General features: G+C 37.9%; 1 protein-coding gene across 1 annotated transcript in view; it reads right to left on the bottom strand.

Annotated features, from left to right (window-relative positions):
- Positions 1-7,733: 7,733 nt before the first annotated feature.
- The window catches only part of hectd2 (HECT domain containing 2), a 46,063-nt gene continuing 40,701 nt past the window's right edge, over positions 7,734-13,095 (bottom strand). The window contains exons 19-21 of the mRNA XM_057358464.1: positions 9,746-9,861; positions 9,522-9,665; positions 7,734-9,436 (exon numbers count right to left, since the gene is read on the bottom strand). Coding sequence (XP_057214447.1) covers positions 9,316-9,436; positions 9,522-9,665; positions 9,746-9,861 — 381 coding nt within the window. The 3' untranslated portion in view covers positions 7,734-9,315. The remainder of the gene's footprint in view (positions 9,437-9,521; positions 9,666-9,745; positions 9,862-13,095) is intronic.

Raw genomic sequence — 13,095 nt, 5'->3', positions numbered from 1 at the left:
GCTTTGTATATTAAGTTTCAAGTTATATGTATTTGTAATTATTATATGACATAAACTTAAACTTTAAAACGTTATGGACGTGACACAGCAGTGAGGCGTTGTGACATCCTAATTATAGCCATTATAAATTCACAAGGCAGTAATAGTAAGACAGAGTGAGTGTATTAATTTTTCAGACATGCCTTCATCTTTCTGCAAAATGCCTTTTTAAACATAAAGTACGAAAAAGGGAGCCTTTGATCCCTCTTCAGAAAGCATGAAAAATGGTTGGTGGAAAATGTAATTTTGGCATTGTTGTATACCTGATGTGGGTGGGAAATCAAGGCAATTTTCTTAAATTTTTTATTGAAGTACAGTAATACAATATAAAGCAGGCCTAAATGGACAAATTAAAAATGATTTTGTTCTTTTAGTGGAAGCTTTATTTTTTCATGGTAAGGTTGACATTTTCATGGAATTGCTCATCTGCGGTCACATATTGATGTGAAATCATGGCTTATAGTTGTCAATGCTGCTGTAAAGTTAGTAAAGACCCTGCAAACATTGCAGTCAATGAAAGAATAAACAAATGAACCAAAGTGGGTGAAAAGCCGCAGTCTTTCCCCAGAGTCTACCGCAGATTTTGAAATTCAGCAAGTGCATGTGCTATGATTTAATAAAATATAAACTGAAGGATCCTTATTAGTTTAACATCACATAAATATTCAGTATTGAATGTCATTCAGGTTGCATAAATCTGGAGTTGGCCTTAAATGGATAGATATTGAGCAAGGTACAGATTTCCACACAAGTCTGTGCATACTGACTTTGTGGACACTGGTATGTACCAGTGAAAGGGTATCTATAGAATGTTCAGTCTAATCTAAGACCAGGATGGGGTTGAGTAAAGTGAGCTGTCTAATGTCGTGGTAGACTGTAATCTACAGTTAATACATACACATATACCTAAAAAGCATGAAAGTATATAGAATTAATGGTTATTTAAAAATAGTGATTTACTCTTCGACCCCTCAGCAAATTATGTACATTATAGTACTAAATGTCTCAAATCAGTCTACAAGCATACTACATCAAATCATATTACATCTTATCTTATGTATCCACATTCAATTAATCATTTGTTTACTATTTACTTATTATTCTATGCACTGTACTATATTTTCTCATAAAGTATAAGGCAATTATTATTTCACACTAGGTGTCGCAGTATACTGGTATTGACAATAACTGGGATATAAAAACATGATTATTAATAATGTGTTAACAGGACTCATATGATAAAATCATAATTATAATTCACCACAGTTTAAAATGTAGCCTTAAGTGACACAATGGTTGCAAATTCTCTTTCTGCTTCTTTAGATTTATGGTTTTGACAATAAAATGTAAGATGGTGTTGATAGCATTATTTATTCACTTTTCACAATAAAATAGTTATTGCGAATTCTTCTGCTTTACAAATTTAGGAAAGAAAAGCAACACTATAATTAAATATGATAAGTTTCTTTTTTCTAATCCATTTCAGAAAAAAACAGACACATTTGTTTAGTCATTTTCCCCAGATTTTATGCATTTTGTACATTGTGTGTCACCTTTCATAGTTATATAATCTGACTTTATGAGAATATCTGCATTTATTTGGCCTTGATTATGGTGTCCAGTATAGATCCTGTTGCAGCACTAATGTAATGACAATATTAACATGTAGTTACAATATGAAATAAGAGTATACTGTTCTAACAAACAGTAATTCAGTTTAAACTACAATTATATCATGTATTATACAATTATTATCTTAACGTGTTAAAGAAGTGTAGCCCCTCTTGGTGTTTACAATAAGTGACAGAAAAGACTGGGAGGGTTTAGCTTTGGCACCACCACCCCAGTGCTCAAAGCTGGATGAGCCAAAATCGGCTGATTATAATGGCCACTGAAGATCTTGCTGCTGTGGTCAGAAGTTCAAACCAGAATTGCACAGCACTATTCTGACTTAGCTAGAGCTACTAATACTTCAGTAGAACCTTCATATCTGCAAGAAAATGTAATATTAAAGCCACCTCTGAGCAAAGAGCTAAACGTAAAGCCACAATAAAGAAGTGAACCAGGCAAGAACCTTTTCACCTAATAGCAGATGGCTTTGTTATAAGTTTACAGGAGGGTTGCATTTTCTTCCCAATGTGCTGAGCATGAAGTAATTTTCTATCTTAAGAAATTAAAATACTGATTTGTAATCACTCTCGTGTCATTCAAAACATGTACGGTAGTGATGGAACTGCTTCTTTTGATGTACTTATAATGAAAGTGAATAGGCTGTTAGTCTCTAACACTATCCGTCACTAACACTGTGGCCAACATCTGTTGTGTTTGACACAAGAAATAAAACTCCCATGGTTGTCAGAGTAAACTAACAATGTAAAAACATAATTATAATTCATAATTCATTACAGTTATATAGTGCATAACGTACTCGGTTACTTACGTAACCTTGGTTCCCTGAGATATGGGAACGAGTACTGCGTAGCAGTATGCCATGGGAAAACTCCTTTTTCTCTGATGACTGAAGCTTTTTCCAATAACGCAGTGAAACTACACGGCCATTGGTTTGTGAAAAGTAAAACTTTAAACCAATGGCAGCGAAACTGCATGGACCTATGGCAATGGAGCCCGCCAAATGGGGCGGGGCTTATAGCTATATAAGCAGACACATTGCCGCAGTGTCCTCAGGTTACTTCGACTGAAGCGACGACCATGCAGCTTGTAAGCACGGCCAGGAATGCACCTGGCGGGGGTTTGATTCCCGTGGTAAGAGGAAGACTGCTCTTTTTCTGACAAAGTTTGTGTTTAATTATTTTTTCACACAGCGAAGCAATCAGTCCTGAGTAGCGAAGGTAGAGTCGTCGCTGAAGGAGAAGAGATCTGAGGACACTGCAGCGATGTGTCTGCTTATATAGCTATAAGCCTCGCCCCCTTTGGTGGGCTCCATCGTAGTATCGATCAAAAGTATCGATAGGGAACTGTCGGGATTCTGCCTCATCTTGTCATGTCTTTCTTGATCTTGTGGCAGAATCACGGCAGGATCCCTTGTTATATGTGGAGAGAGACGTTTTGGCCCTGTGGGCCTTCCATATTCTCTCTCTCTCCGGTGTCGCGTCTTCTAGCCCCGCCCTCTCGTTCCTTAGTGTTTGATCCTTGTCACCTGTCCGTCACCCTCCCTGGGTTATCATTCAATTCAATTCAATTCGATTTTATTTATATAGCGCTTTTCACAATGTGCATTGTTCCAAAGCAGCTTTACAGGAGCAAATAAGAAAAACACAGAAAGGTAAAACACAGCACAGTGCATGGTGTTTATAGACCAAGCAAGATCATTATAATAAATAATATCTAATAAATAAATGAATGAATAAATAAATAAATAAATAAATGCAGTCTCCCCGTGAGCAAGCCAACACTGCACTGCTCTGCTGTGGCGAGGAACCCAAACATCCCAACAACCCAAACAACCCAAATCATCCCTCGTTTGCATTCCCCTATTTAAAGCCTCTGTTCCTGTCATGTGTCGGTTCATTGTTTCCTGTATGTGGTTTAAACGTTCCTTGTTCATGGTCAGTGTTCTTGTAATCCTCGTATTCCTGCCTTGTCTTGCCCTACCTTGCCTGTTTTGTGAGTTGGTTTTGTTTATGATATTTAGTTCTCGTTTTGCCCCCTTGTGGGAAGTTTTTGTTTATCCTTTGAGAAGTCTTTTGGTTATAGTGTATTGTCACCCCATTGTGAGTTTTTGTTTTGTTTTTGTGTAGAATAAACTAGTGCTGCAACGACGCGTCGACGTCGTCGATTACGTCGACTACTCAATACATCGACGTGCGTGAAATGCGTCGACGCTTCGTATTATTTACGTTTATCTGCTGTAATAGCAGTTTCTGTTCCCGGGCGTGTGTAAATTAACCAGCAGAACAAGAGAAAGTATAATTCACCCGACAAAAAGCGATCGAGAGCCTCGGACGCAGTAAGTTAGTGAATGGACGGAGGAATTCCCCCTAACTTACCCCCGGAATGCCATCATCACAGCATGGACACGCAATCACAAACGGACGGAGAGGGGCACGTAGATGTAGACTTTCATAATAAATTACTTTTTTGTAATGTAAAACTACGGTTTACATTAATGATTTACATTAACGCTATTGTACTAGTGTAAGTTAGTGTATGTGAACCTTTGCAGATTGTGACCCTGCATAAATTACTCTTAAGCTTCAAAAAGGACTGACTATCATGAAACCACCAATGCACTTTTTATGTCATTCGATAGCTTTATGCGAGGAATAAACCAATATAGCATAATTAAGAAACTCTGACCTCCGCTGGTGCTGTCTGTCAATCTCCACTGTCAGCATGCGTGTGTACGGTGACGGTCAGGACGCTACTCTTTCCAACATGTTCCAATGTTTTCATTATTCTTCATAATGACAAGATGATAGTCTATGGTTTTGTTTAAAATGTATTTTGCTAGAGACTGAGTTACTCGCTGAGTGTAGCTTAGCTTATTAGAAGCACTGGAAGCGGTCTGAATATGTTGCGTCTTCATACGAAATAACTCTTTTTAAACCTCTGATTTAACTGTATACTGTCGGATTGATGCAACGCACTATGTGTTAAACATGTAACATATCATCTCTTCTCGTTGTGTTCTAACTATTATTTACTTTGGGGAGCAAAATGATCCCCAGGACTTCAGAAGGAGTAGGTGCTTTAAGCGCATCATTGTGCGTCCGGGATGCGCATAACTGTAAATAACGAAGCGAATGCATTAAGCGCATCATTCTGAGTTCCGGGTGCGCGGGCTCGCTTTAACGCCACTCTGCATTAGAGTCTTTTATACGGTGATAGTTTTGTACAATAAACAGAGACAGATAGTAGTATTTTACTTTTACTCAATTATATTATGAGACTGAAAATAGAGTCGGATATTACTTGGAGGAAAAAAATACAGAGCATATATCATGCTCTAGTATTTCATATACACATTTTTTAATGTGTGTACATTTACATTTAGTCATTTAGCAGACGCTTTTATCCAAAGCGACCTACAGATGAGGGAAACAATGGAAGCAATTGGAACAACATAAGGACAACAAAAAGCATAAGTGCAATAAAACATTTTTTTTACCTTTAATACAGTACTTAAGTACATAAAAAATCAGTATTTTTTTTACTTTTAAAATGAAAACTACTTAATTAAAAGATGGTGATTTTAATGTAAACACGGATTAAAATGTTAAAACAACAATATTTATTTATAAAATGTAGTGGAGTAAAAAGTATGATTTGCTTTATAATGTAAGAAAATACTAGAACTTATTGTTTATTTGCAAAGTTTGCCAAAGGATTAATACAAAAAATCTTTATTAGATAAAAATAATCGGTAGATTAGTCGACTAATCGAAAAAAAAGAAAAATCGTTAGATTAGTCGACAATTAAAATAATCGTTAGTTGCAGCCCTAGAATAAACGTTTTTGTTAACACCTCACCACTGCTGTCTGCATCTGGGTTCTTCCCCGCCGCAATACGTGACAGGGAACATTGACTTTTCTCTTTTAAAGGGATAGTTCACCCAAAAAGGAAAATTCTGTCATCATTTACTCACCATCTTGTCATTTCAAACCTTTATGACTTTCTTCCGCAGAACACAAAAGAAGATATTTTAAATAAAATTGGTAACTGAACATCACTGGACCCCATACACTTCTATTATGGACAAAAACCAGTGCAAGTGAATGGGGTCCAGTTAACAACATCTTTCAAACTATCTTCTTTTGTGTTCTGCAGAAAAAAGACATACAGGTTTGAAATAAACAAGGGTAGTAAATGCTGACAGAATTTTTTTGGGGTGAACTATCGCTTTAAGAGAGCTATTCCTTTAATGACCCACAAGACTCCGAATCTAGAGGATGAGTGCTGATCTTAGCTCTCTCTTTCTCTGTCATGCTGTGTCACAGACAGATTCAGGCCACACAGCATTACATTTTGGGATTCCTAACAAACCCTATAATAGTACTGGAGTGGGAGCTTAACCTACGACAAAAGAAATGCTGGATATTTAAACAGGGATGTCAGCAATTCTTTTTTTTTTTTTAATTGAGCAGAAACAGCAAAATAACGTATAAGGGCGATGCCTTTTCATTTAAATTAGATGTCAGTAAGGCTAAAGTCAGCAGAGAATCAGGGATCTGATCAATGCCCTGCTGTCATGGAAAATCAATCTAAGCATTTAAGCCGTGCCGTTAAAAGATCCTGACAGCAAGCATGCTGTTTACATTCAATATTAACTGAACAGACTTGCATCAAAGTGTTTGATGTACAATATTAGTAGATTTTTTTACACAACCTCTGTAGTCTAAATCTGTGGTGATTTAGTTAATTTAAGACTCCTTATGCCAAAATAAAATCTAGTTATTTTTTGTTCTCATGCATGTATTATTATAATAATACATTAATATAATAATGTTAGGCTATAATAATACATGTATTTTGAGAGCCTTTAACTTTTATATTGCTTCACTAATCAAACTTTCAATGACTGAAGGATAAAGAAAAAAAAATATTTTCATATTTTTTGGTCTCGGCCAAATCACTTGGACATTCCTTTGTGACCGCCTTCTGAGTAACAATAATTCTGTCTTTGTCAACAGTAACCCCATAGCTACAACAGAAGAAATATGAGTCAAAGGCAAAGTAGAATTGTCAGTAACACAAACCAAACATCTCAGAGAAAGCTAAAAAATGTGTATGTTCTGTTAAATAGTGGTCCTTTGACATTACTTAAAATTAATTAAAAAACACCCATTCAGCTTCCTGACATCACCTGTCAGTCCTAAATCGGCACGCTTTGAGGTTTTACCCATCATGTGTAAGCAGCTGGAGGCCTCTGATATATGGCATGCCAAACAGCCTGGTTTGGACGACCGGTCTGGTTGCAGTTTGATTTCACAGCTTTCAATGCGCCAGAACATCTTAGGCGGTCAGGCAAATATAGAAAGGTCATTGTTTCGAGACTGGAGCATCGCCACACTGCTGCAGATTATTAAATAATCGTTTGCACTTTATTTTACAGTACATATCCAATTTCATTTAACTTTGTCACATTTAAGTTAAACCAAGTAATGGTTCTTCTACTGGAAAGCCAAAATAATACTGGCTAGACTTTTAACTTGCTAGCCAAATAATTTAGTTATTTCTTTTGCTTGTTACCAGAAATAATCTGCAGGGACTCTATTCTCTGCAGATGTGCACCGGAAGTTAAGTCTCAACCACAAAAGCACATATGCACAGCACATTTGTTTATGTTGTTGCTTTAAAACCATCTTTAATTATATACAAATGCTAATTCAGCTTCTGAAAAACAAAATTATGGCCATTTAAGCTATAACATTTAAATACAATATTTCTTTCTGAAGCTACTTTCTGAAGTCTTCTTGTAATAATGGCTGTAAATGATCTTTGGGGGGCCTAATTTGATTTGCGATTAATTAATCGCTACATCTGGTAATTAATTGGATTAAAATTTTTACTTGCTTGACAGCCCTAGTACATATATTATTTGCTGATGTTGTAAGACACTGAGCACGCAGATTTTATGTATGCAGAAGCATACATTTTTGAGGGTGCATTAATTTTTTTATTTAGTTTTTTATTTAAGTTTGTTTTTAGTATGTGATATGAACAAAATATGAATACTTTAATCACAAAATTGTTTTCAAAATCAAAGTTGTTTACATTTCAAGCTTCTCTCTCCAGTTCTTCATTTGTCCTTCATGTCCTTCTTATGACTTTTAATGGCTTTAAGGTAAAATTTTAGTCAGGAACTGGCAATAACTACTAAAAACGGTAAATGTAGATTACATAACAAATTTCTGTTGCTGTGTAACTTTATTCATTATAAAATGAGCAAAGTTGAAATAAATACATGGTAAACACATTTGTATTCAGTCATTAAACAACACAAACCATAGCATGAACGCTGAAGTGATTCCGATTGATGAGATACAAATAAAGCCATCGCATATGTCCAATGAAACTCTGATGACATGATTTGCGAGGAAGATGTGACATTATGACAACAAAAGCATCTAATATCACATGAGCCTAGAAGCTAGAAGGACAACTTACTGAAATGACTAAAGGTCGAATAGTAACACTGTGTCTACACCGGACGACACAATTAAATACAATAGAATGCATTAGAACTTTTATAATTGAACACATTAAAACCCATTATAATTTAAAATTTTGTCCACACTGGATGCGGCACCCCACAAATCCATTAAGAACAAGCCGTTGGTGTGTCCAGTTGGACGCGTCCAGTGTAGACACGGTGATACATTTTTCTGACATTCTGCGTTCTCATTGGACCTCACAATTCCTTTCAAATCAGCATGTGAAATACTGATGACACAGAGCGGAGCATCAGTCGTAAAATAAATAAATCAAGTTTTATCTTGTCGAATACTGTTGCGAACCACACGAATAACCAGAAACACAATGAAAAGAAATAAACAAACAAACAAATTGTTCATCCTTGTTATGGCTAGTCAACAAAAATAAAAACAATCACTTTACCAATATTCCTTTCATGCCCGAGAGGTTAAGAAAGGGTTGTCAAGAATTACTAAATTATACTCAACTGCAACATTTGAGCTCCTGACATCTATAAACTCTTAACAACTCTTATTAACAACTGCATTATAACATCTCACCAGTAACAGAGAATGCTGTGAGTTAGGTAACATTTCACACAGAAGCTTTTATTAAATGTGGACTCTCGTCACCTGGGAAACAGATCGCTATCTCTTTAAGAATGTGGGGAGGGTTTAACAAACTATTTGCCAGGCTATTTCGGATGAGACCAAGCCCATTCATGACCTGCTTTCTGCCTATAAGGGTAGCATGGGACAGAAGCCCAGGCTCATGTTAAAGGCAAATCCCACACATTTGAACTTTTAAACACTATTATTATTATTATTAAAATCCAAACTCTGATGCCACATAAAATGTTTGGTCTTTCACTCAAGGCAGTTGACGAGTACAAATTACAAAGACAAACAGCTTAACTGGATTCCTCATGGAACCCTGGTTCACAACAAATATTACTACACTATACATAATACAACACAACCGTTGTGGCTACTTCAGAAAATGTACATCTAGAGCTTTTTGTTGCTGTGCGTAATCCTCATGCTTACCTGATATGGTTTAAAGAAACAAATTTTACAACCAGCATGACTTTCTGTTATCGTATCTACCGAGAGCACTGTAAACTACTCCAATCCAAAGCCCTCTGCATTCGAAATGGCAATTGTTAACTTCTGCCTTAGTTCTTTCTTGCTCTTGTACGGAGGTAGACAGATCTGGTTGAAGCATGTATGAGACACTGGCAGCCTGCAAAGAAGACGTCCGAAAATGAAATGACTGATTAAGCAGACTGAACCAAGGTTTTGTTGGAATTGTCTGTTGTGTTGGTTACCAGTCGGTGGAGACATCAATCTTGGAGATCTTGAAGTTCAGGTCGGCCATTCCCCCCACAGGAACGCGGTCACTTCCTGTGGTGAAGTGGAGCAGTTTCTTCTGCAGTTCCAGAGGAAAGGCCAAGACCACGTCCCAGAAGGCCCTGCAAGCCCAGACCAAACAGTCAACTGACACATTGCATATACAGTGAGAGTTATGAAATATTGTACACAAAACATGTACCGGATGGTGGAATCAGTCTTGCTGTAGCCTTCATATTGCACTACTCGCTGCAGAGAGCTCATATCCAGATTAGGACTTCCACAGACGAGGATCTCAACCTCTTCTGGCCTCAAGAGCTATACAGTAACATGAGAAAGATGAATGAGTCCTTGTATTTTGGTATTTGGATGATGCTGTTATCCACCATAATATATATGGGTTTTTTTTTGTAAAAATGCGTTTAAAACATACACTACCGATCAAACGTTTGGTGTCAATTAATTACTTATTATTTATATATTTTTCAAATTTTAGAATAACAGTAAAATCATCAAAACTGTAGAATAACACATGGAAAATATATAACAACATTTATATATAAATATAAAAATATACTAACATTTTATATGGTATATTTTAAAGTAGAAGTCACCCTTTGGTCCAACATTTATAAAACCATGACAACATTTGAATAAAGTGACCCTACAGGCGGTTTCAACAGAAGTTTTCTCCGGACTGTGTTTGGTTATACTATAGCCGATTTCAGCGGTAACAACGAAAGCAAACGTTATGTGGCCTAAACTTAACTTCCGGTAGACCTCAGCAAAGAATCAATAACTGTTGAGTAGTTTTAAATTAATTAAATACAATTAATATACAATAAAATATTAATATTAATAAATATTAATATAAATTAAATCTAAAATAAATTGTTTTGTTATTACCAAACATGGAAGATAACTTCAGGCCAGCGCGTGCGTCTGATGAAACCGTCTATAACAAATTATTTTATATTTAAATTATATTCATATGAATTTATATTCATATTTTATTGTATATGAATTGTATTAAATTAAATTAAAACTACTCAACGGTTTTTGATTCTTTGCGGAGGTCTATCGGAAGTTAAGTTTGGGCCACACAACGTTTATGTTGTTGCTGCTGAAACGTCTATATGTTTGAATGGTAATGTATTGTGAAAAGTGCTTTGACTTTGCATTCTAGTTACACATTTTATACCTTTGTGCATTCTCTAAAAAGCCTTATAAACTGTATTTCGGTAATTTTCGCGGCCACAATGCAAAATATGCCATATTGTAGTAGTCTGCTACATCCATCACTGTCAACCTATAATCCAGACCCGACCTGCATGGGGATCGGCAAAGTACACATTTACATCATTATGTGCATAATTCTTTTGGTGAATGATGCTCTAAAAAACAATGCGAACAAATAAACACCGCTATCTGCAGTTGCAATTCATTCTTATTAAATTCCTCCTGAGGGCTTTTGCAGAAAATATTGTCTGTTTTGCATTTGTTTTCACCAACACGTTTTTGATTCCATATTCAAACATTTCTTAAGGGTTTGTTTGTGCTTCTCTTATCATCTGTGCTGTTAATCTCATCCAACCCTTAAATAAAACCCATTTTATTGAAATACAAATATTGTCCACCCCACACACTGCACGTACACCACTGTGCTTTGCAGCAAACTTAGAAAGAGACACACACTGAGACATGGGAGAGAGAAAGAGAGAGAGATAAAGATAGGTCTTTAAGCCACAGAATGGTTAGGATTGGTCCAAACCAATCTGCCACGTCCTTCCCCTCCAATAACCCCACCCTGCCTTACACCATACCAGAACCAGCGAGTGAGATATCACAGTTACCAAACCTCTTACATAAGCAGCTAGGGACAGAGTCAACTGTTGCATAACCTTTAGAGACATGAAGGAGGGTCTAACGTTGATCAGGGCCACTGAAATACAGCCAACAGAGGTTTGAAATAGTTACGTCTTTTCATTGTGACACTATTTCACTGCCAGTGATGCTGTTAAAATAAATCATACATAACTGACCCTACTGCGTACAGGATATTTAAAAAGAAAAACGCATCTCAGTGCAATACAGTGAAGCCACATAAAAACAAAATACTTCTTCTTTTTTAAAAGCTTGCCCTGGTAACGATTAATGATCATTGCATGGAAAGAGCTGTGCGAGGGAAGCATAGCCCCATCCAGGTTTGGAGCGACGGTGAATAACTATTTTTATTCCTTTAAAGTCAGCATGAAATCAAAAATGATCATTCTAGTTGTTTTACACAGTGGTGAAGTATTTATTATAAATTATTTGTCCATGCATATCATTATTTAAAAAAAATATGTGTACTTGTAATCTTTAATCAAAAACTTTAACCTCACCCCCTCAAAACGACCTCTCTTCACTTCTTGTCACCAGGAATGGCACGAGGGCAGGGCTGCAATGACTGACAGATTACAAACTAGCATTCAAATCTTTCACCTTTTAACAATCCAATCAGTTGTCGGTGGATGAAATCGAGTCCTGCCCTACATCTTGTTCTCATTTCAGAAGTTGTTTCCCTCAGGGATACGTCAAAAGGATGCGGAAAAAAAGATAATCGCTACTTCCATTTCATGCCAACTTTAAGAGAACAGCCTCTCATCTTTAACAGCTGCCTTAACGAACCTCTGGAGTCCTCGGAGATGAGGCCCTTGGGATTCCCGGATATGGTGAGATACGCCATGAACTGGGAGGAGTCCGGGGCCTCAGTCAAGGTGAGACCACCTGCATCTTTGTCTCCGATTTCGGAGGGTCGTATGGTGGCAGTCACCACCTTGGATGATCCTGTTCCGTCTGCCTCGAGCCCGGTCGAATCTGCCCTGCCAGCGACGCTTCGCGGCAAGCAAGGAAGGAGGGAGTCATGGGAGTCGGCATCCGGTGCTTCCGCATCTGGACCAGCCACGCTCCCTACAGCAGTCCCACAACCAGCGGCCTCCGAGACAGCAGCAACCACCAAGGTGGCGGCGGCCAACAAGCCATCCGCGGTAGCAGCCACCGAACCAGCCGCGGGGGCAGCCACTGAGCCACTGGCCACCGAGTCTGCCACAGCCACCGCCTCCTCCGCAGCTTCATGTGCGTCTTCGTTCACGTCAGCCTCTGTTTCCCCTGTGTCATCACCCCGTCCGTCAGTTAGTTTCCCTGTCTCTGTCCCCATGTCTTCCCTGGACTCTGTCCCTGTCGCGGGGAGCCCTGGACTTCCCCCAGGCTTGGGCTTCCTCACGTTTTGTCCCCCTGCGGTTCCTGGACCCCCCTTGCTACAGCCCTGTTCCCCCACCCCCCCTCCCTTGTTTATTATTTTTATTGTTCCACTCTAATCCTTTTATTGTCTATGCCTGTATGCCGTTGTTAATGTTCACTATGTTTTGCTGGTTTTTGTCTGTGTTGCAATCTGTTAGGTGTTGTCGTTAGGGTGCTCCCTCAGGGGACTCCAGGGGGCCTCCTTTGGGGGGGGCACTGTCATGATCCTGCTCCGTTTTGTCATGCTTTTTTAGTCTTGCGGCAGGATCA

The sequence above is a fragment of the Triplophysa rosa genome, linkage group LG18, assembly GCF_024868665.1.
Source record: "Triplophysa rosa linkage group LG18, Trosa_1v2, whole genome shotgun sequence".
NCBI lineage: Eukaryota > Metazoa > Chordata > Actinopteri > Cypriniformes > Nemacheilidae > Triplophysa > Triplophysa rosa.
Note: the sequence above shows the minus strand (reverse complement) of the source record. Positions and strands in the feature narration are given on the sequence as shown.